Source organism: Planococcus citri, chromosome 4, assembly GCF_950023065.1.
Source record: "Planococcus citri chromosome 4, ihPlaCitr1.1, whole genome shotgun sequence".
Classification (NCBI taxonomy): Eukaryota; Metazoa; Arthropoda; class Insecta; order Hemiptera; family Pseudococcidae; genus Planococcus; species Planococcus citri.
Window position 1 is genome coordinate 6,810,041 of NC_088680.1, and position 25,144 is coordinate 6,835,184.

The 25,144-nt window shown below is 33.8% G+C and overlaps 3 protein-coding genes across 3 annotated transcripts in view; all 3 read left to right on the plus strand.

Moving 5' to 3' along the window:
* LOC135843720 (fibroblast growth factor receptor homolog 1-like) overlaps positions 1-25,144 on the plus strand; it is a 64,921-nt gene that overhangs the window by 24,656 nt on the left and 15,121 nt on the right. The window lies entirely within an intron of this gene.
* Positions 5,244-6,816, plus strand: LOC135843326 (fibroblast growth factor receptor 2-like). Its single transcript, XM_065361163.1, has 6 exons — positions 5,244-5,481; positions 5,567-5,835; positions 5,929-6,122; positions 6,189-6,329; positions 6,445-6,544; positions 6,650-6,816. Exons 1-6 carry the CDS (start codon positions 5,244-5,246, stop codon positions 6,764-6,766), a joined length of 1,059 nt encoding a protein of 352 aa, XP_065217235.1. The 3' UTR covers positions 6,767-6,816.
* On the plus strand, positions 12,075-18,255 carry LOC135843359 (fibroblast growth factor receptor homolog 1-like). The gene is made up of 15 exons (XM_065361226.1): positions 12,075-12,185; positions 12,326-12,473; positions 12,553-12,618; positions 13,967-14,126; positions 14,214-14,380; positions 14,511-14,651; positions 14,800-14,928; positions 16,120-16,213; positions 16,283-16,388; positions 16,537-16,771; positions 16,900-17,165; positions 17,442-17,635; positions 17,715-17,855; positions 17,964-18,063; positions 18,139-18,255. Exons 1-15 carry the CDS (start codon positions 12,075-12,077, stop codon positions 18,253-18,255), a joined length of 2,175 nt encoding a protein of 724 aa, XP_065217298.1.

The following is a 25,144-nucleotide window of genomic DNA, read 5'->3' on the forward strand; positions in this document are numbered from 1 at the left end:
GGTATACTGCAGTTCAACGTACTTACTTATCATTTACATTTCCTCAGACTCTACACCAACCGCACTTTCCGCTGAACATGGATCAAGTTTTACCAACCAGACTACCACCAATGGTGAGAATGGTCTTGGAACGGATTGTAGTGAATTTCGAGTTTACAACTCCACTTGATAAAATTTTGTAGCAAAAACGTACTGGAAGCTCTAGTACTTTCCAAAAAGTCGCCGGCGGCTCCGAAACGACTTAAAATCCACCCGCAGTCGGCTTCACAGCGTATTGAAATTAGTTTACAGAATGAATTTTGGATTTCCAACTGCATTTGATGACATTTTTTGTGGAGATTTCCAGTGTCAAAAATTTACTGGAGGCTCCAGAACTGCTCAAAACAGTATGAAAACGTTTCAAATCCATTTGGCAGGTCAAAAAAATAGGGTATATCCTAAATTTCAGTTTTCTTGGACAATTTGTTAAAATTTGGATTTTTTTCCATTTTTGGTCGGATTTTCAAAAATTTACCAAAAATCGAAAAATGCACTTTAGCACTCAAAAGTCTGACAGGTGATCAATTTTTAGATGCTCTTTCCATATAGCTTTTGCGAATAAGCCGATCCGACAAGAAAAAAACTGGAGGTTTTTCTCTCTGGAGGCGGGCGTGGGAGGTGGAGTGGGGTTGGTGGCCCAGGGCGGGGGGGGGGTCACTAAAAATTTGCCAACTGGTATGAGAAAAAAAATATCAGTTTTGTCGAAACAATTTTATTAATTTTTAATTCATGGAAGTTTCAAACTGGGATTTTTTTGTAGTTTAAAGATGAGAATCGACCCCTGCAAAGCAAGGGCAAACGCGTTCAAAAATTCGAGTTTCGAGAGGTAAAAAAACAATGTTTGAAAAAACTTGTTAATTTCTTTTGATCCAAAATTTTAAAATTTGAATGATGAGTTTTTAAAAATTTTCATTTTGAAAATGAAAAGTATACAGACCCGAGTGAAGCGAGAGCAGGCCTCGTACTGAAATCCCCCTTCCCCCTAAAAAAAAGTAATTTTGTAACTGAAAAAGCTCGAAAAAGTAATCAAAAAATAAAGCAGCCAAAATTTAATACAGAAAGCAATCTCAAAAAAAATAATAAAATAAAAAAATAACAGAATCAGTATTAAGAATTGAAATGTAAGGGTAAGGGCACCAATTATGGACCAGTCCGCAATATGGACCAGCGCCCGTTCTCGTTGGTAATTAGCGCAATCTATCAGGAAAAAATGTATTCTGATGTATTTTTCACCAAAAAAACGAATGAGACAAAAATTACAACTGTTAAGTCAAAACTCGCTGAGAAATTTACAAAAAACTATTTTGAGACACTAAAAAAATTTTTTAGTGTGTTTTTCAACTTTTATTAAATTATATATGTGGTGTAATTTTCTAAATGTCGTTGATGTTTATAATATCAAAAAAGGATGTAGTTTCTGCTGGAGTGATCAGTTTTTGCTAAAAATGAGGGTATGTACAGAAATTGTTGGTGCAAAGTTTTTTTTATGGGGTGCGCTAATATGGACCACCAGTGATATTGAATTTTTTACAGCCGCTGAAAAGGGGAATGCTTGAAATACTTTTTTTTGTTCATCTCTACTAATAAATATGATGTATTGAAACATAAAAATATGTTTATTTTGAAATTATTCTTTAGGTGGTCCATATTAGGCATCCGAAATTTTGAACTGCCATTTTGACACTCGTCATTCAACAATTTGAAAAAAATATTCAAAATTAACCTCAACTGCTTAGAATAAGTTTTTTTGTTCATTTCTACAAATAAATATGACTTTTTGAAAAATGTGAAAGTATGTTTATTTTGAAATTTTATAGGTGGTCCATATTAGGCGTCCAAAATTTCGAACTGTCATTTTGACACTCAGCACTCAACAATAAAAAAAAACATACCTAAAGTTGACCTTCACCCCTGACGTTTTGTACAGTGTTGGTGGAAGGATGGAACTACATTTTAAGCCTTTGTGGAGGTTTCCACCCCCATAGTTTTCAAGTGGCAATCCTCCAAAAAAAAGTGGTCCATATTTGGTGCCTCTACCCTTAAGTACTAGGGTGGCAATGAAAAGCATGGGTAAATTTTTTTTTTCGATTTCGAAATAGCTCACCCCCCAAAAATGTTCATTTGGGTACTAAACAAAAATTCCCAAAGTTTCATCCCGATAGCTTAATATTAACACGAGGCGCATGAGCCCCAAAGTTGCAAACACAGAACTTTTCACCAGGAGCCCGTAACTCGTACTACAGGTCCACGGCGCGTCGTGGTAAACGATTCGTGCCGCGCTAAATATCTGAAGAGTCATATAGCCAAGAAATTGAACCTTTCCCATGTTGTATTCAATTTATTGTTCCGCCTGGGTATTATTACTGTATTTACACATCGAGTCCAAAGTTTACTAGTTAATTTTAACCAATCAGTGAAAAACTGATTGTTATTAACACGTAAAGTTCAAAGTTCATTAGTCATTTTTATCCAATCATAGAGATGCTGTACTTGTTATTTTACATCAGAGTTCCCAGTTCACTCAAGGGTTGAAAACTTATAAATACACCTTCTGCTTGAATTTTCAATCATTTATACTTGTTCGTTTGAACAGATTCAATGTTTGAATCGTAAATTTGAATTATGTGGTGAATGTGGGCTCGATTACGTTACACTGGGCAATGGCAAATTTGTGTTAATCGATAGTTTAGACCATAAAACAAAAAACTGAGTGACTTTTTTGAACTTGAGTCGTTTTTGCAGTCAGAGGAGATGGCCTTTACGAAAATGACCGTTTTTGCGTTTCTGCAAGAATTCACAGTGACATCCGTATTGTTTTGCGAAAAAAGCCGAGGTCACTTTTGGATTATATGAATTATTTCGGGTAAATAATTTCTCCGAATTTTGATTTTTCAAGTTTCAAGCGCATGTAGAAGATTTTTGTTTGTAGTATTTTGAATTTTAAAAAGAAAGGCTCCAGTGCAGTAGATAATCAACCTTCGATAAAAGGCATATTTTTTGACTTGCACTAATATGTAGAATAATTATGATTTTACAGCACATACATATAAGTGATTTCATCTCACCCCAGGGGACTGGAGCCTCAAAACTATGATTTTAGGAGTAAATGGGTGATTTTGTGCGTTTTGAACCGAGTGATTGCCAACATTGTTTGCAGGTGAACGTTCTGGAGATGAGAGTTGTGGACCTTTTTTTTCAATTTCAGAGCACCGAATTGACTTTGAACGTAACTTTACAAGCTGAAAATGGTTTTGAAAAGGGTATGTTTGAGGTGAATTTTTTGTGTTTCAAACATTAAGAAGAAAAATTAGTCATATGCGCTTGAAACTGTGAGAATCAAAAATCGGAGAAATTAGTTTACTTAAAAAAGTTTGTAGAATCCGAAAATGACTTCAGTTTTTTTCAAAAATCAATACGGATGTCGCTATGAATTCTAGAAGCAGGGCAGAAACTGCCATTTTTGCAACTTCGACCATCTCTCCTGACTGCAAAAACGACTCAAATTCGAAAAACTCACTCAGTTTTTTGATTTAGGATCCAAACTATCAATTATGTCTATTTTCAAACCAAACACAACCCAGTGTAATGCAATTGAGAGCATATTCACCACATAATTCAAATTTACGATTCAAACATTGAATCTGTTCAAACCAACAAGTATAAATGTTTGAAAATTCAAGCAGAAGATGTAAGTATTTATAAGCTTTCAACCCTTGAGTGTACTTGGAACTCTAATGTAAAGAATCAAGTACAGTATCGCCATGATTGAATAAAAATGACTAATGAACTTTGAACTTTACGTGTTAATAACAATCAGTTTTTCACTGATTGGTTAAAATTGACTAGTAAACTTTGGATTCGATGTGTAAATACAGAAATAATACCCAGGCGGAACAATAAAGTGAATACAACATGGGAAAGGTTCAATTTCTTGGCTATATGACTTCTTCAGATATTTAGCGCGGCACGAGTCGTTTACCACGACGCGCCGTGGACCTGTAGTACGAGTTACGGGCTCCTGGTGAAAAGTGCTGTGTTTGCAACTTTGGGGCTCATGCGCCTCGTGTTAATATTAAGCTATCGGGATGAAACTTTGGGAATTTTCGTTTAGTACCCAAATGAACATTTTTGGGGGGTGAGCTATTTAAAAATCGAAAAAAAAAATTTCATTGCCACCCTATTAAGTACCTACTTATTTAATTTTGAAAAGTTGAACTACGTATTTCGAAACTTTTTGATGAAAAATCGAGACTTTTTGACAATTTTTTGACAACAAAGTAAGGATTTAGGCAATTTCTGACGAAAAAGACAATTCTTAGAAAAATAAAAAAAGACTGGCAATTTGAATAAAAGGAATGGTTTTTGACAAATTATTAGCATTTTGTTTCTCTTCAAGATGTACGCAAAAGTTACTTACTATTTGAAAATTTTTAAAAAGGTAACGTTATAGCAGGTAAGTAACCAAGCCAAAAGTTAGTTTTAGTAACTTTAGTACCTAATTTAGTTGCTTAAAAAGTAACCAATTACGAGTCCTGAGCGAGGGCAAAAGCTTGTTTCGGGAAGTAAAGTTTTTTTTAGGTGAAAAGTGCGTTTTTTGGCTTGACATTTCTTCAGAAATTTGAATGATAGTTTTAAAAAATTCAAATTGAAAAAAAAACATAGGAGCCCAAATGGAGCCAGGGTAACAGCTTTCAAAAATTCGTACTTCGGGAGATAAAAAATAATATTTTATTATAACGAGTCTACCTACTTTTATTTATGACAACTAAAGCACATTAATTTTGATTTTTTTTTCAATGCATGATTGAAAATCTCTGCTCTTTGCGTTTGGAAAAGATGGATTATTCATGAACATATTGTTGATAATTTTGATAACAACGTTGATAATCACAATAATATCCGGTACATTTTTTTTCTTCCAATACAAAAGGTAATCTATGAATGGCTAAAAAAAAAAAGTACCTATCTTAATTCTTTCAATCACGAATGATTAACTATTACAGCGAAAGACGAAAAAGAGAAACAGAAGTCGCAAAATTGACAAATATGGTGAAAAAAATTATTGTTCAAAAACAAATCGACATCGACGAAGAATTTTCAGATATGTTGGTATGTTTAGTATCTCTTCATGAGCATACTCGGAACTTAAATGTGAATTTAAAAAAAAAAACATTTAAAATCGATTTATTCCCCATCAACAGAACATGCCTATCGTTTCAATTCAATGTTTGGAATCTGGTCGTGTTACCCGAGGAAGAGGTATGATTTCAGAATGTGAATACGAAATGTCATTAGACGAACGCTGGGAATATCCTAGGCAAAATTTACGTATCGGAAAAATACTGGGTGAAGGAGAATTCGGACAGGTTTTTCAAGCCCAAGCGACGAATATTTCAGGGCGAGAAAACGAAATTGTGATTGTTGCAGTGAAAATGCTCAAGGGTGAGTTTTCTATCAGATATTCTTACTTCACGAATCATACCTACTCATTACTCAATGACAAATTTTTAAATAATACATTTTTCAGATGATCATAACGACACCGATATGATGGATTTAGTAAGCGAAATGGAGATAATGAAATTACTCGGAAATCATCCGAACATCCTTCGGCTCATAGGCTGCTGTAGTCAACGAGGACCCTTGTATGTAATTACAGAATATGCTCAAAACGGAAATCTAAAGAATTTTTTACGAAAATACCTCAATGAACAGTCCATTAAACCATCAGAGACGACTCTCATATCATACGCTCATCAAATTGCTCAAGGGATGGATTATCTGGCATCATTGAAGGTATAGGTCTCCTTAATATAATTTATCAAGGTTATAAAGTGCAAGATTTTCCAATTTTCGGAATCCTATATTCTTTATTTCTTTTTATAATAGTGTATCCATCGAGATTTGGCTGCTCGAAACATCCTCGTCACAGCTGATTACACGATGAAAATAGCTGATTTCGGCCTCGCCAGAAATATAAGAAATACCGAGTACTATAAAAAAACATCAGACGGTAGACTTCCCATAAAATGGATGGCACCTGAAGCTTTGTTCCATAACAAATACACAACGCAATCCGACGTGTAAGATGAAAACCAACACGACAATGCAGGAAAAAAGATAGCATTTTCATTTTGATTTTTTTTCAGGTGGTCATTTGGTATTTTGTTATGGGAAATCGTAACGTTAGGAGGTAATCCATACCCTTCGATAAATAATTTTGCTGGACTACATCACGCTTTAAGTCAAAATTATCGAATGGAGAAGCCCCCAAAGACGTCTACTGCTGTGTGAGTATAATGCAACAACGCAGTTCTCTTCAAAATTTGAAAATCTGTCATAGATACTGGAAATAAACAGCAATAAGTTAATGCAATTGATTAAACCTAATGTCACTTTTCACAGGTATGATTTAATGTTGGATTGCTGGAAATATGAACCCGAGCATCGTCCGAATTTCTCCACCATCGTGAAACGTCTCACAGAATTATTGAAAAACTACGAGGTACGTTTGATAAAATAATCTTCTACTATCCACTAATTTACTCGCCTATAGGCGAGTAAATTAGTGGATAGACCTTAGAGTTTTATGATTACCCGGTACCTACAGGTTGTCGATCAGTCTATGGATGCAGAAAATCCTGATGAATTTGAATCAAAAAGCGCTATATCTACAACAGAATCCAGTGATGTTGAAAATGAAGATGAAAAGCATCTTTTAGAGTGATAATTTTATACCTATTACCTACGTTTGTATGAATCAATGAAACTGAAAATCTCTGGAATTGAGCAAATTTTAGTTTAAATTAAATTTGATATGAATTGAATTTTTTTTTTCAAATTGAGTTGATATGGAATGGCTCATAACGGATATGAATAAAGGTAAGTAAGTACATATGTGTACAGTACACGGCATCCTATTAAACTGTGCACGTGGCTGACGTGGCTGAAAGTAAAACGATAAAAAATTTCGAGCATGATGCTGTGGTTACTCGTATTTGTCGTTAATACGGGAAAGAATGTCTGCTGATTACCTATGGAATGGATTACCGCGGAAATGTTGAATTGATAAGCAGAATTATACACGCAGAGTACCTAATATAACCATGAAATGTATCTATTAAAATGATATAATGAACCTGCTACCAGAGACAAAATTAAAGTTGTTTTTAGGCGGGGAAGGGGGCTAAACTTTTGCCAATTAGCATAGGAAATAAAAAATCCAAATTTTGGCGAATAAAATAGCGAGTTTTTACAATACCTAAAATAGGTAAGAGATAAAAAATGAAAAGTAGGTATTAATTTTCCATTTAAAATTTTTGGTACAATTTCATTTTGGAAAAGAGAGACGAAGTTACACGAGCGAAGCAAAGGCAAAAACTTGCGAAAATTTGTATTTCAAGAAAACAAAAAGAGCAATACTTATTACTACTTTGTAGGTATGTGAGAAATTTTTTTGTTCTCACAATTTTTGTACGTGGATACTGGATGATAATTTTTTTTAGAAATTGCTGTAATAAAGAAAAAAAAATAGTCGTAATTTTCAAAATAAAACAACAATATTTTTTGTTTTAGGAGATTATTGTTTACGTTTCAAAATTTTAGAATTTGAATAAGTAATACCAACCTTTTTTTTTGAATTACAAATTTGAAAAAGAAAATGTGAAGAAGCCCGAGCTAAGCGAGAGCAAAAGCTTTCGGAAAATTTGTACCTATTTGAAATTCGATATTTTTCAAATTAGAGTGAGTAGGTAATACATAGCTTTTTAGAAATTTTAATTTCAAATAAGAAAAGCAAACAAAGCCTATCATGTACTTAATTCAAGCATGATAATACAATTTTTTGCAATCAGCTTTACCTACTTTAGCAAAATTTTCAACGAATCAAACTTTCCAAAATTTCGACGATTTTCAAATAAAATAAATTGGCTGACTATGAAATTGTACGATTTTTTGTTTGAATTTTGTCAATTTTGAACCTTTTTTTAAAAAAACGTTTGGACAATTTTTCGAAATTTTGATAAAATTTTGTAAAAATTATAAAATAGGTACTCGTATACCGATTTTGGTTGTAAATTTTCCAAATTTTTTGAAAGAATTTCACCGCAATTGTCAAAATTATCAGATTCGTCGATTCTTGTATTCAATAATTCTTCAAATTTTTCAAGAAAAATTCACTCATTTTGGAGCGTCAGATGATTTTTTTTTCAAATTTAAGTTTCTCAAAAAGTTAAAAAATTAGTCAAAATGAAATTTTACACCATTAAATGCGTTTATATGTGCTAAAGTTTACTTGACAAAACAGTTGTGATGCCGTTTTATAAAAATCTGTTATTTCTAAAATGTTGCTAAAGGCTTCAGAAAGGCTTAAAATTACTTTTAATCGACTCCACATGATAAAATTACAGTACAGAGGTGAATTTTAGCTTTCCGACTTCAATGGCTAAAATTTTATGGAAATTTCCACTTTTGAAATTCTGCTGGGCCTTGATGCTTTTTTTCGCATCACATGACTTTCGATTCAATTGTTTACAGTTTAAAAATGCCCCCATCATGAGTAGATTTTGAAACTAATTACATAAAAATAATCATGGTTCAAAACATCTACGTATATGATGAAAATTTTTACGTCTAAATGAAATTAACTCACCCATTTCCACCAGACCTTCTTGTCACTCATTATTCACTGTGATTGTAACACTTCGGTACCATTAACCTGCAAAAAAAAAAAACAAAAGTAAAACTTCATTTTAGTTCACATGCTCGAAAAACGATCATATCTACCAATTTTTCAACCAAATTTCCTCAAACTTGTATAGTGATGGTACACTCGTACAAGTCAGACTTGTTCATTAAATTTTAAAGGAATTCAACAAAATTCTTGCAATATTATCTACTTTTTTGATAGTCTTGGTCTTGAAATAGAAAAAATTGAATGCCACCCCGATGCTGTACTATCGGACTATTTTGGCTGACAACAAGATTTTATTGACCATTTCGGCAAAAAACAGAAATTTTTGGATAACTTGTAAAAAAAAGGTCGTTGCCTACAATATTTCGTCAAAAAAGTAGCACTTGTTGACAATTTTGACAAAAACCAGAAGTTTTGAAAATTTTGGCTAAAGCAGAAGTTTTTTTACACAACAATTTATTTATTTTGACAAAACAACTTTTTTTTAAAAAACTATGAAAAAAATAAATTTTGGCAATGATTAGGCAAAAAATAGGGCTTGTTAGGATAATTTTGGCAAAAACATCAATTTTTGCTAATTTTGGCGACAGGATTTTTTTGAAAATTTTGGGAAAAACAGTGGCTCGTTGAGTTGGTATTTTCGGACTCTCTTTCAATTTAGCTTTTAGTATCTAGTCTAGTTCATCATTTCGAAAGGTTTTCCCCCCGCTGGAATACCTCTCTTGACAGCGTGAATTTTACCGTTTATGTGATTCATGTTGCTAATTTTGAAAACAATCATTAATTTTTCTCATCAGAAGCTGGTGTAAAATGGAGAAAAAAAGTTTCACATTTTACAAGTCACGATGATAAATGCATAGGTACCTACGTATTATGTACGATTAGCAAGAATATCAAATGATTCATACTGCATCTAGCGAAATACACAAACTCCGTTCAATTTTATCTCTTTTATCTAATGAAATAAGTATACAACCATGGAATGCCAACTCACAAATTAAAAGTTACCATTTTACCAGCATAATTATTTGCGACGACGTGAGAATTTGTTCCATAGTATTCGCCGATTCGATTGAATTATTTATGTCAGTTATGTTCACGTTAATATTCCTGATTTTTAAGGGTGAGTAATAATTGATCATAATAAATAACCATAGCTTACTGTCCGGAATAGCCTACCTGCCTACCTCATACCTGTGATTTTGTTACGTTGCAAACATTTCCATCCCATTGATCCCCTCTATATTATATGGATTTCATGAACCAATAGCGCATCTGTTGATCTGTATAATTGAAGGGATGAAATTTCGACTTTAAAAATTAAAATATGTACGTATTTACTTAATTACAGCAAGCATTGCCATCGGGTTAGGGAATGTTATAACGACAGTTCCTTCGGTGTTTTCCTCAGATTCAACAGGTAAGATGTACATTTTTTTTACGAGAAAAAAATTTATTCATTTTTTTTCAACGCAAATTTTCAGCAGAAAAATTTAATTGTACCTGCGGAAATGAGGTGTTATTATCATGTGAAGTCATAAACACAGAAAATCAACATCAGTGGTATCGCTTATCATCCAAAAAAATTGAGAAAATATTAAACGAATCATCAATAGATGAATTATCCCCGTACAAAGTAGAAGTAAGAATTCGCATTCTTTGTCTAAAGAAACCTCTATATGTCTGTACAACTCGTCAACTGCGTTCGAACGGAAATTTTGCTCACTAAAGAATGTCACCAAGACCTCAGAACCAAATTTTCAGTTGCAGAAATTGTTTACAACGCTCGTACAAATCCAACATACCCGGTGTCAAAAATTCATCGAAAAATTTTCTTAAGTTCTTAAAATTTACACAGAATAATCCTAAAAATATCGTTGAATATTAGGTAAATTAAAAATTATATTTTTTTATCAGACCTTTTAACGATGACGCGGGCCATCAATAATATTTTGACCTTCGATCTTTAACCTCTGATTGCAGCTTTATCAAACCGATTATCAAAAAACTAATTTCACAACATTGACTTACACAATTGTCAGGAAGTTCTCACAAAAATACAAAAAATGTCATTCATAAGTTTTAGCGAACGTTCTGTTTTGACCACTTCCAAAAATTCTCCCAAAAACCAAAAAATAAATTTCGGCAGCTGAAAATTGGGTTCTGAGGTCTGGGTGACATGCTTCTTGAGTAAGCCAAATTTCAGCTCGATCGGAGTTGACGATTTCTAAAAGTTCTCTGTAACATTGATTATTTCTAAAAGTACAAGATATTTGCTTAATGGTGATTAATTTCCACAGAGCACTTTTGCAAAAGAAAATTCCAAGACAGGCGATGTTATATTGAGATTCCTAACTCGGTTTGATACCGGATGGTATACGTGCTTAAATCTGTCGAAAGAGGGATACCCAAAGGTCACTCGCAGTATTTGGTTGGAAGTCAGATGTGAAGGTAAGATGAACTAAGTTTTTCCCTTACATCATTGAATGTTTTCATCAGTACGCACGTTGTCATTGAATAAAGAAAATTAGCAGAAAATATTTTTCATTGAAAAACTGTAGGTATCTCTGATGTGTACCTAGTACCTACTCGTACTTAATTCAATCGAAACGTCATACATTGTTCAATTTTCATCTCACGATTTTTTTTTAAAGAATCATTTCAATGATAATTAGCCTATTGAGGTAGGTTCTCGTAATTCCTTTTTTTCCAAATTTCGTGGAAAAGTTCAGATGGGTAATTATTATTTGAATATAACTGCTGTAAAGACTTCTATAATCATTAGGTAATGAAAACAAATATCATACGAAACAGCAGATGGAAAATATTCAGAATGGTATAGCACCACCTTACGTTTGCATGAGGAGGATTTTCTATTCAAACAAAAGAGATACTCTATACTTGGAAAGTTATGCAAGAGGTACTCGCATTAGCTACATTTATTCTGTGGGAAAAGGTGGCAAATTCGGTAAGCACAGCACCTAAGTACAGTTCAACAATTTTCTTTTCGTGAATAGGATATCCGAAGCCAAAATATAATATAACATACGTAAAGAATCACGTGGAAACCTCTCTGGAAGGCTTCAATGTTAATGATGCAGACATCAACTTGAGAATTCCAATAACTGAGCTAAAAGTGCCAACAACTTTTTCCTTTTCTGTGTGCAATACAAATGGCTGCATTAATGATACCATTCACTCTATTCATATAAATGGTGAGCCAGTTTGAAACATTTAAACCACGTTGAAATTTGATAATTCCTTACTCCGATAAGTACATATACATATATTACCTACGTGCACTATAATTAATAATTATAATCATTCAGGAAACCGTATTGTAATGGATGAAACACCGAGTCAAGCTATAGGTCTATGCTGTGCTGACGATGAACTCGACTCGATCTGGAATTCAACATGGTTCGTTAATACCACAAGAGAAACGACGTCTAAAGTAAGATAAAACCCATTTTCAAATGATCCCCCCTCTCCCCGTCAATCATTGAAAAAAGCTTAGAATAAGAGATTTGAAAAAAATTCAAATGCTGTGTGAAGTTGGTATTCAATTTTATATTGCTTCATTGAAATCAACAGAAGAAAGACGTACAAATTCAATCGGGATTCTATGCTGGCTACGACATGCCTGAAATCACCTATTTAGATGAAGGCTTTTACGAATGCCGAAAGATAAATTATTCAAACTGGATCACTATCGGCGTTTTTCACTTGAAAATATGGAATGGTGAATAAAAAAACAATACTAGAGCTGAAAGGTATCTACTCCAGTCCAATGTACTGATTTATCATTTACATTTCCTCAGACTCTACACCGGCCATACTTTCCGCTGAACGTGGCTCAAATTTTACCAACCAGACAACCATCAATGGTGAGAATGCACTTCGAGCCGATTCTACATAGTTTCATGTCCCATCTGGATCCCATCTAACTACATAAGTCCCCTCTACGTCTCATCTGAACCCCATCCGGGTCCCTTCTACGCCCCACCTGGGTCCCTTATATATATAAGTTTCATCTACATTCCATGCACGTTCCATCTGTGTCTCTTTCAAGTCCCATCTACATCCCATCCACGACCCATCTGTGTTTCATTCACGTCCATCCACATCACATCTGGATCCCATCGAAGTCCTGTCTGAGTCCCATTCACGTCCCATCAAGGTCCCATGTAGGATAGGTAACACATCTGGATACATACCTACATAATTTGTGTATGCAAATATAAATCGAATAACATAAAATCAAATTGAATTCTTCAATATCAATAATTAATGAGTATGTACTCGAACTTGCACAGCTCTTTATGGCTCAATAACGAAAGCTAGGTACATATTTGTGCGTGCAAATATAAATCGAATAACATAACAATCAAATTGAATTCTTTAATATCAATAATCAATAAGTATGTAGGTACCTACTTGCATAGCTTTTTATGGCTCGATAATGAAATGAATGAATTATAAATTAATGTACTGAGTGAATGAAAACACGGGAATTTCGCCTTGTAGGAATTGAGTAGAGAAATCAATCCATTTTCAGTTCGGAAATTGATACCATTTATTTTGATGTAACCAGTGTAACCTTGCCCAGCTAAAAACGGATTGAGTTCTCTATTCAATTCCTGTACCTACCAAAATTCCCGTGTTTTTATGCACCGAGTACAAACTTACCATTTCTTTCAGACCCAGTGATCCCGGACTACATCAATTTTGAGTCTGGATACCCTGGCGGTGGTATTGGTAGGTAAAAGAAATGAGCGTTCATCCCCACTACCAACACAATTAATAACCCTTCCACCTCAATTACTTCCTCTGCAACTCGCTCCACTTCTACAAATTCTTCTAAAAGCTAAGGGTGTCCATTTTACTACCACTCACTTTAGTACTTACCTATGATTAAAACAGTTGACAGGGAAGAGAGGAGTTTCACCCATTTGAAAAAATCTCAAACATTCTTTGAAAAATGTTGAAAATATCCCGCAGGTCATTGGCAGTATTTTTGTGCACAATTTTATTTATTATCTAACTTTTCCAAACAAGAAACATACCAAACCATGATTTAAAACCTTCCTTGGAGAGTAGACTTTACCCCTATTTTTCTGCTACTGACCGACTGAAAAGGGTTTTGTTTGAGCTATTATTTTGTATTCAGCGAGTTTGAGTTGTTGGTAATCTCTCTTTTTTGTGGCATTTAAAGTTTGCTTTATTTATTTGCAGGCCATTTTCGAGTTTATATCACACTTATGGAGGCTTACACATATGATTTCAATAACCATTCTAGCCCAATATTTAAAGAATACGCGGGTCAAATCGAAACTGGTTTTGATAAAATATTCTCCACACCAAATTTTTCCTCTGCCCGTTTAGTGGCTATTTTGTAAGTCATACAATAATTGTTGATATTGCATTTTTGAATCACGAAGAAAAAAATTAATCTTTTTTTCTTTCTTTTCTAATTGACCAGAATTATAACTGACTTATCTCATTCGAAGGCTGTGGTAGATCTCGAGTTCACTGATCTTGTAAGCATGGAACATGTCAATGCCACATTATCTGGCCAGCTAGCTTCTTACCGAAAAATTGGCTCGTTGGCTGCATCACCGGAAAACCTCTCTCTTGACGTTTTCCCACGTAAGTAGCAAAATTGTATTTCAATTATCCTTAGATATAAGTATACAAATTACTTATGGGTATATGTACTATTTTTTTTCGAATTTCGAAACAAGTCTTGATCGGCAATTCATTCTTTTTACCATTGCAGAAAACCTTACTTTCCAGTGTTCTCCAACGGAAATTCCCTGCAAGTTTTCGTATAACCCTAAATGTATCCCATCATTAGGCAGATGCGATAAAAACGCCACATGTCGAGATAAGAGCGATGAAGAAGACTGCCCGGACTCAAGTATTGTCATCGCGTTTCATTATTCTGAATATAAATAGCGCTTATCGTATCTAATTAAGTATTATGTGCAGCAATTACGTACCTATGTACATGTACAATTTCCTATACTTACTTATAACTACGTGTCTTTTCTCGCATAATTGGTTAGATCGATGTGAAGCGGATGATAAATTTTATTGTCCCAATTCTGGTGGAATATTGGTTTGTGCCAGTGTTAAATGTGACGGAAAAAAGGATTGCCCCGGTGGCGAAGACGAACCACCAACTTGCGGCCAAGGTAGGTACTCGTATTGTTGTGGTTGTTTCGCATTATCCCGCGCACACTGTTTTTTTTTTAATTTTTTTTTTATCTTCCCCACTAAGTATATATTTGAAATTTTTAATAGAGGGAGAGAAAAGGGTGGGGATAGAAAAATATTGAAAGCGTAATTTTACTCGGATAATTAAGTACATTAAATACCCTCTTCCTCCCGTTCAATTTTTTCATATTTTCCTAATTTTCCTCCCCACTCCAAAAAATTTTGAATAAGGGAGCAGAAAGAGTGGGGGATGGAAAAATTCCAATCACGCCATTTTTCTCGCTTAATCGAGTACTTCAAATATCCCCTTCTTCCCGTTCAATTTATTCATTTTTTCTTCATTTTCCTCCCCACTCCTGAAAATTTTGAATAGTGAGAGCAAAAAGGGTGGGGGATGGAAAAATTTCAAACATGTCATTTTGCAAGCGTAATTTTACTCGAATAATTAAGTTCATTGAATACCTTCCTCCCATTCGATTTTTTCATATTTTCTTCATTTTCCTCCCCACTCCAAAAAATTTTGAATAGGGGGAGCAAAAAGAGTGGGGAATGGAAAAATTCCAAACACGCCATTTTTCTCGCCTAATCGAGTACTCCAAATATCTTCTTTCTCCCGTTCAATTTTTCCATTTTTTCCTCATTTTCCTCCCCCCTCCTCCTAAAAATTGTAAATAGTTGGAACAAAAAGGGTGAGGGATGGAAAAATTTCAAACATGTCATTTTGCTCACCTAATCAAGTACTTCAAATATCTCCTTCCTCCCGTTCAATTTCTTCATATATTCCTCATTTTCCTCCCACTCCACAAAAACATCAAGTGGTGGAAGCAAAAAGGGTGAGGGGTAAGAAAATTTCAAATGCGCCATTTTGCTCGTCCAATCAAGTACGTTGAATATCCCCTTTCTCCGGTTCAATTTTTTCATTTTTTCAAGAAGCCAGAGAAAAGAAAACTGATTTTTTATGTGGCAATGGTAGCGGAAGTGGGGTGTTGCCGGAAAATTTTCAAAACGCCATTTTGTTCAGAATTTTACGTAGTGTGCGAGGGTGCTTTTTTTGCTAGTACCCCGCTTAGCGACAATAGAATAGGTAAGCTTAGCATTCATAAGTTAAACAATGAAATTTTATGAATGATTTCATAAAAAAAATCATTTCAACCTGCGTTTGGATAAAGATGGCATGATAATGAAGATATTGGTCACCGCGGTAGGAGTGATAATAATAATTGCAGCAATATGTGTTCTATTTTTGTCCTGCAAATACAAAAAGTAAGTAAGCCAAAAGGCCAAAACCTTCTTACTATTACTTCAAATTCTAAACTTGCGACAATTAAATAGAGAAATGAGACAGAAAGATACCAGAATCGCAGAAATGACTCAATTGGTGAAAAGGATAGTAGTAAAGAAACAAATCAACATCGATGGCGATTTTCCCGATGTTTTGGTACGTATCTAGATGCATACAAATATTAATAACCTACCTATATAAAAACATACTAACCTAAGTACCAAGATTGTTGATTCTGACTGAAAGAAACTGATTTCTATTACAAATATTTCCAAACTGATTTCTATTACAAAATTATTTCCAGAATATGCCTGTCGTTTCAATTGAACGTTTGAAATCTGGTATAGTGAAGAACGGCATGGTTTCGGTGGGTGAATATGAAATGTCATTAGATGAACATTGGGAATATCCTCGACAAAATTTACGCTTGGGGAAAACTTTGGGCGAAGGCGAATTTGGGAAAGTAGTGCAAGCCGAGGCGAAAGATATTTGGAAACGTGGAAATGACCTTGTAACAGTGGCAGTGAAAATGCTCAAGGGTTAGCCATTTTATCAATAATACATAATTATAAGTATCTACCTTGCGTAATTATGCTTAAATTTTGAATAATGAAGTAAAATAGTTAAAATGTACGCCAATCAAAAATTTCTCATAACTTGAATTCAGATGATCACTTGGATTCAGACATGATAGACTTGGTATCTGAAATGGAATTGATGAAATTACTTGGAAGTCACCAGCACATCCTTCGACTTCTCGGCTGCTGCAGCCAAGGAGGACCATTGCTTGTAATTACAGAATATGCTCGAAATGGAAACCTCAAGAATTTTCTTCAAAAACATCTTCAGCATTCCACCAAAATAGAAGAAAGTACTCTCTTGACTTATGCTCGTCAAATTGCGCAAGGAATGGTTTATCTGTCTTCAATAAAAGTGTGTACCTATTGGACATTTTTCGATTGATACTTAGTAGCTTATGATCTGTAGAAAGATCCATAATTGTATTTTCATATAAAAATTTTCAGTTCAAAGTCAACAAAGTCAACCAAGGCAAGCAATTGGTTGTCTTTGCGAGTTTGAACTGAAAATTTTCAACTCAGAGTGTACTTACTACGTATTATGAGGGGATTTCCCTACATCTTACCACACTATACAGAGCACACTTGCAATTACGAGTACATATTGTTTTCATTTTCATTCAATATCTAGTGTATTCATCGAGATTTGGCGGCTCGCAATATCCTTGTAACAGCTCAGTACACGATGAAAATAGCCGATTTTGGCCTCGCCCGAGATGTGAGACAAACCGAATACTACAAGAAGACATCAAACGGTCGACTACCCATAAAATGGATGGCACCCGAAGCTTTATTTCATAACAAATACACAACGAAATCTGACGTGTAAAATGAAAACTACCATTACCATGTACATATGTACTATGTAGTAAATGATGAGAAATTTACACTCAACTTTTTTCAGCTGGTCTTACGGCATATTGCTTTGGGAGATTGTAACGCTGGGTGATAATCCATATCCTTCAATCGAGGATTTTGCCGGGCTACGAAATGCTTTGAAGCAAAATTATCGAATGGAAAAGCCTCCAAATGCATCCACAAATGTGTAAGTATGTTCAACAATAAATTAATTTTTAATTTTTAGTCATTTCCTTTAGATGCTTGGTGAAAATCAGAAAAGATGATAACAAAATTTTTGCGTAATTTTTTGCAGATACAATTTGATGTTGAATTGCTGGAGTTTTGAACCTGAGGATCGTCCAAATTTCTTGGTAATAGTAGAACGCCTAGAAGAATTATTGACTGATACTAAGGTACGTTTAATATCCGGCTTGGTTAGAAATCTCTCGAAACTGATAATTCCTACTGTGTTGGTTTTTGAATTAAAGGTAGTTGATGGGTTTTACCCTCCAGAAAATTCTGATGAATTCGATTCACGAAGCGTTATTTCCACAACGGAATCCAGTGAAGATGAAAATGAAATTAGAAAACCTATTTTGAAATGATTAATTTGATGTTCCTAGATAGTAGTTTGTCTGTACTGTCTCTATTCTCTAGATACCTACATAAAAAATTATTTGTTTGACCGCAAGGAGGCACCATACAATAGGTACCTATATCTTATTTACCGTATTATTTAGTAGGTAATATACATTAATTATGTATAATTTCATTTATTTATTGCGAATTTTGACAGAATATTCGTATGAAGCGTTGGTAGATTTGTTGATATTGCGGAGCTCGCAATTTAATTGATAGTTTAGACCCAAAAACAAAAAACAGAGTAGGTACGTTTTTTAAATTTGAGCTGTTTTTGTGGTCAGGAGAAACTGTCAAAGTTGCGAAAGTGGCCGTTTATGCCCCAATTCAAGAGTTCGTAGCGACATCCGTATTGTTTTGCGAAAAAAACCAAGATCATTTTCGAATTCCACGTACTTTTTTAAGTAAACTACTTTCCCCGATTTCTGATTTTCGAAGTTCCAAGCGGATAAGACTAATTTTTCTAAATACGAAAAATTCAATTTAAACTTCGGGTGAACACATCAGCTCCGCGCCATGATTACGTGGTGAAGTAACGCCAGCGTCGAGCGCTCCGAGTTTTAAAATATTTGTACAAATAAAAATCTTTCGTATGCGCGTGAGACTTCGAAAACCAAAAATCGGGGAAAGTAGTTTACTTAAAAAAGTGCGTGGAATTCGAAATGACCTTGTTTTTTTTTCGCAAAACAACACTGATGTCGCTACAAACTCGTGAAGTGGGGCAAAAACGGTCATTTTCGCAAATTTGACAGTCTCTCCTGACCTCGAAAACAACTCAAATTGAAAAACCCCACTCTGTGTTTTGTTTTGGGGTCTAAAGTATCGATTAAGTCCATTTTCAACCCGAACAAAAGTATGTACGAGTAGTTGCCTAGTGTATAATTTATTTTTTTTGACAAAACATCGGTTTTTTTTTTGATAACCACGAAAAAAATAAATTTTGACAATGATTTGGCAAAAAACAGAACTTTTTAGGATAATTTTGGCAAAAGCAAACATTTTTTTTTTGGCGAAAAGCAGTGGCTCGTGAAGTTGGTATATTCGGACTCTCTTTCGATTTAGCTTTATCTAGTTCATCATTTCGAAACTGTTTCCGCCCGTTGGAATACCTCTCTTGACAGCATGAATTTTATAATTTATGTGATTCATTCCCACAGCGACGAATTTTTTCGTGTTGCGAATTTCAAAATAATCAATAATTTTTCTCAACGGAAGCTGATGAAAAATGAGGCAAAAAGTTTCACATTTTACAAGTCACGATGATAAATTTATACCTAGGTACGTATTATGTACGAAAATTTGATCAAAAATATCAAATGATTCATCGCATTTAGCGAGACATACAAATTCCGTTCAATTTTATCTGTTTTATCTCATGAAACACGTAAGTACAACCATGGAATGCCAACTCACAAATGCTCCAATTTTACCAGCATAGGTAATTATTTGCGACGACGTGAGAATTTGTTTCATGGTATTCGCCGCTTCGATTGAATTATTCATTTTAGCTATGTTCACGTTAATATTCGTAATTTGTAAGGGTAAGTAATACTTGATCATAATATAATTATAGGTAGGTAGATTATACCTACTCTCAGAGAATAGTCTATACCTCATTGGTACCTAGGATTTTGTTACATTGCAAACATTTCCATCCCATTGATTCCCTCTAGTATTGTATGATCAATAACCGATAAAATTGAACAAAAACAAAGCAGAAAAAAGCTCGTACTGGAGCCTCAGACTTGGATTTTATAGCACTCGCTCTTTTTTTCAATCTCAAAAATTCCTTCCAATAAATCGCAAACTTCAAGATTTTTTTTAAAAATTAATTCTTAGTTCTTGCAGAAGTATCCCCAATATTCCAATTCCAAACACCTTGATACAGTTTGATAAAAGTTGATCAATATTGATTAAAATCTTGGTATAGTTGTATGAAAGTTTATCAAACTAGATCAAATTATATCAAGGGAGATAGACTGGTCTCACCCTTGTCTGATCAATTTAGATCAAGTTTGATATACCTATTTTAATCGACCTTATTCAGTTAAATCAAATGTTATGAAATTTTATCAACCTATGTCAAGTTTTATCAAGAAAGATACACTGGCCCTAGCGTTGTTTGATCAATTTAGATCTAGTTTGATCAAGTTATATCAAATATGATACAAGTGATTTGATCAACCCTATCATGTTTGATCAAATGTTATGAAATTTGACCAACTTAGATTAGGTTATATCAAGGAATATACATACATTGCTCCCAGCGTTTTTTGATCAATTTAGATCAAAAGAGATATCCTTATGTCAATCATGTTACCTAATTTGATCAAATTATGTCAAATGTTTCAACCAACCTTATCAAGTTAGATCAAACAACATTCAGATTATTGCATGCACCTGATATAACTTGATCTAATTTGATAAAAAAATTTTAAATTATGCCAAATTTTTCAATAAAAAAAAAAAGAAAAAAAATTGTATTGAGTATGTGGATGGGTTATGCATTCAATTCATGTGTCAGACCCAATAATTATTATGCATTGATACAGTTTTCAAAAATATTTTCATTTCATTTTGTTCCCAAAAAAATACTATCACATTCAATGTCTATAAAAATGTATAATTCACATTTGAAAAAAATGTTCTGAAGTTAATACTTGATGAATTAGACAAATTTTTGAAAATCGTTGAAATCTGCTCTTGTATGATAAGGAGTAAGTGAATTTTTCTAAGTCCAGACCTATCAAAGGAGAATATATACTCCTGATGCCCCTCTATTCAGAAGGAACGGGGTAGCCTAATGGTTAAGGACATAATCTGGAATGTGGAAGGTCATAGGATCAATCCCACCTCAGGGCATGAATTTTTGAACATTTTTTCTCTACTTTTTAAAAAAAAATTACAACCAACACCTGATATTATGCGAGGCTCACATTTTTGCAGTAATTTAAGCAATTTTATTGGTAAATATGGCTATTTTTAAGAAATGTGCATTATACTTGATCAAACTTGATCAAAGTTGATACAGGTGATCTAATTAGATCGAAAAAATGTCTCGATCAAAATAGATCTTATTAGGTAAGTATATCAATTTTGATAAAAATTAATCAACATTGATGTATTTTGATAGAGACATTTTTTTGATCAAATTAGATCACCTGTTTTTGATCAAATTTTATCTAAACATTTCTTCCCGGGTAATTACAGCATGCATTGCCATCGGGTCAGGGATTATTATAACAACAGTTCCTTTGGTGTTTTCCTCAGATTCAATAGGTAAGATTCACCTGCATTAAAAAAAAAAAAAAATGTATTTATTTTTTCAACGCGAATTTTCTGCAGTAAAATTTACCAACATAACTAAGGATTGCGGAGATGATGTGTTATTATCATGCGAAGTCATAAACACGAAACATCAACATTACTGGTATCGTTCATCATTCGAGAAAATTCAGAAAATATTAAACGAATCATCAATAGATGAATTATCTCCGTACAAAGTAGAAGTAAGCATTTACATTCTTGTGTTATGAGCACACCTCTACAACTCGTCAACTGCGATCGAACGGAAATTTTGATCATTAGAGAATGTCACCAAGACTTCAGAACCAAATTTTCAGTGAATTCGCCAAAAACCAAAAAAATCAACTTCGGCAGCTAAAAATTCGGGTTTGAGGTCTGAGTGACATGCTCTTTTAGCGAGACTAATTTCAGCCCGATCTGAGTTGGAGATTTCTAAAAGTTTCCCTATAAAATCGATTGTTTCTAAAATTACAAGATATTTACTTGGTGATTAATTCCCCCCAGAGCACTCTGTATAGAATTAAAAATTCCAAGACTGGCGATGTTACATTGCTATACCTAACTCGGTTTGATACTGGATGGTATACGTGCTTAAATCTGTCGACAGAGGGATACCCAAAGGTCACTCGCAGTATTTGGTTGGAAGTCAGATGTGAAGGTAAGATGAACCAAGTTTTTTCCTTACATCATTGAATGTGTTCATTAGTAAACGAAAAAAAAATTATGGATAATTTTTACTATTTCTCGCAGTAACCGGATCCCATTCAGAAAATATTGTGATTTGTACTATGAGAGTAATAAATTTTTACCTAATTCTAGGTAAAATGTATTTTTTGGCTGAGTAAAAATCACTATTATTTTTGAATGGGATCCGGTTACTATACTGAAATAGTAATTCTTATTAAAATTTTTTTCCGTGTACGCATGTTGTCATCAAATAAAAAAAATTGGCAGAAAATATTTCTCATTGAAAAAGTGTATCTTTGCTGTGTAGTACTTAATTCAATCAAAACGTTCTACATCGTTCAATTTTCATCTCACGATTACACGATTTTTTGTAAAAGAATCATTTCAATGATACTTAGGTACTTATTGAAGTAGGTTCTCGAAATTCCTTTTTTTTTTCTTCAAATTTCGTAAAAAGTCCAGATAGGTAATCATTATTTGAATAAAACAGCTGTAAAGACACCTACATACAATCCTTAGGTAATGAAAACAAATATCACACGAAACAGCAGATAGAAAAAATTCAGAATGGTACAGCACCACCTTACGTTATTATGAAGACGATTTTCAATGTACAAAAAGGAGATACTGTATACTTGGACATTTGTGCAAGAGGTACTCGCATTAGGTAGTTTATTCTGGTGGAAAAGGTGGCAAATTATAGGTAAGCACAGCACCAAAGTATATTTCAACAATTTTTTTTTTCTTGAGTAGGATATCCGATGCCAGAATTTAATGATATAACATACGTGAAGAATCACCAGAAAACCTCTCTAAAAATGTACAATGTTTATGATGCAATAATCAGCTCGGAAATTCCGATAACTATGCTAAAAATGCCAATAACTCTTTTCTTTTTGTCGTGCAATACAAATGGCTGCATTAATGATACGATTCACTCTATTCATGTAACTGGTGAGCCAATACAGAAAGTTTGACACATTTACTCGTAAACCAAGTTGAAATTTGATAATTCCTTACTTCGATAAGTATATTACCTACTTAGGTGCGCTATAATTATTAATTATAATCATTTAGGAAACCGTATTGTAATAGAAGAAAGTCCGAATCAAGCTATACAACTACGCTGTGATAATGGACTCTACTCGGACTGGAATGCAACATGGTTCGTTAATACCACAAGAGAAACAATAATTACAGTAAGATAAAACTCATTTTCAAATGATCCCCCCTCTCCTCGTCGATCATTTAAAAAAGCTTAGAATAAAAGATTTGAAAAAAATTCAAATACTTTGTGAAGTAGTTATTCAATTTAATTTTGGTTCATTGAAATCAACAGAAGGAAATGCAAATTCCTTCAGGATTTGGTACTGTCTATCAAAGGCCTAAAATCGACTATCTAGATGAAGGCTTTTACGAATGCCGAAAGCTGCAGAATTCAAAATGGATGACTATCGGTGTTTTTCATCTGAAAATTTCGAATGGTGAGTAAAAAAAACAATAATCTAGTTCATACGTACTACGTAGGTACTCATGTCAAACGTACTGATGTATCATTTACATTTCCAGACTCTACCCCGGCCACACTCGTCGATGAAGATGACTCAAGTTTTACCTACCAGACTACCGCCAATGGTGAGAATGCACTTCGAGCGGATTCTAGAGAATTTTCGCTTTACAACTCCACTTGATGAAATTTTGTGGGAACTTCAACTTTCAAAATCGTACTAGAAGCTCCAGTACTTTCCGAAAAGTCGCTGGGGGCTCCAAAATGACCTGAAATCCGTCTGCAGTCAACTTCATAGTGTATTGAATTTAGTATAGTTTACAGAATGAATTTCGGCTTTTCAACTGCATATGATGAAATTATTGTGGAAAAATTTCAAGTTTCAAAAATCTGCTGGAGGTTTCAGAACAGCTCAAAACGGGTTGAAACCGTTTCCAGCCGATTTGGCAGGTTAAAAATAGTAAATGCCTATCATAAATTTCAATTTTCTAGTACAATTAGGTAACATTTTTGATTTTCCCCCTCATTTTTGGCCTAAATTTGATTTTTAAAAAATTCACCAAAATAAAAAAAAAAGTCGTACCAGTCGACCTCTACGTAAGAGCCAAATTTTTGTACAGAAAACTTTGTGGGCTTTGTAACACGACGGTAGTGCATATTAATGAATTAATTATTATTAGGAAGGTTGAAACATGCAAAAGGCACTTCAAGGCCCTATTTCGGGAATTCACTTCAAATGTAATGCGTTCGCGCGCACAATTTGTTGGGTGTGTTTTCGTCAAGTTTGTAACACATTTTTGGAGTTGAAATTTGCGCTGAAAAATTGTTATTCTTTACCGACATTTTTACGCATCTTGTACATATTACATTATTGCCAAAAAAAAAAAAAAAAAAACGCAAAAAATGGACATTTCAAAAAGTTTTTTGCAGACAATTTTATTATTCAGCTCGTACATTGGGAGAACGTAAATAGTTACTCATCAAAATACACATTTTTTTGTCAACTTTACCCTATGTCATTGTTACACGTAAGTGGGACAGGGACATTTTTTACTCGAAAGTAGATGTTTGTCAGGAGCATCATTTGAATAGATAAATTCGGTAGGTAAAAGGAAAATAGGATAATGGATAGGATGAAACTGATGGAAAGTGGGTACGAAACGAATTGTAGGATGAAATCTAAAATTAAACCTGGTAATCATGACCATACGCTATTTTGCTCGATTAATTCAATTTCCATTATTAAAATACAATCCCATTTACATCAGTATTCAAAATAGTTGAGACAGAGTCTCAAGAGCAATTTTATTCAAAAACAACTAAAAATCAACTAAATCATATTTCTTACTCTGGAA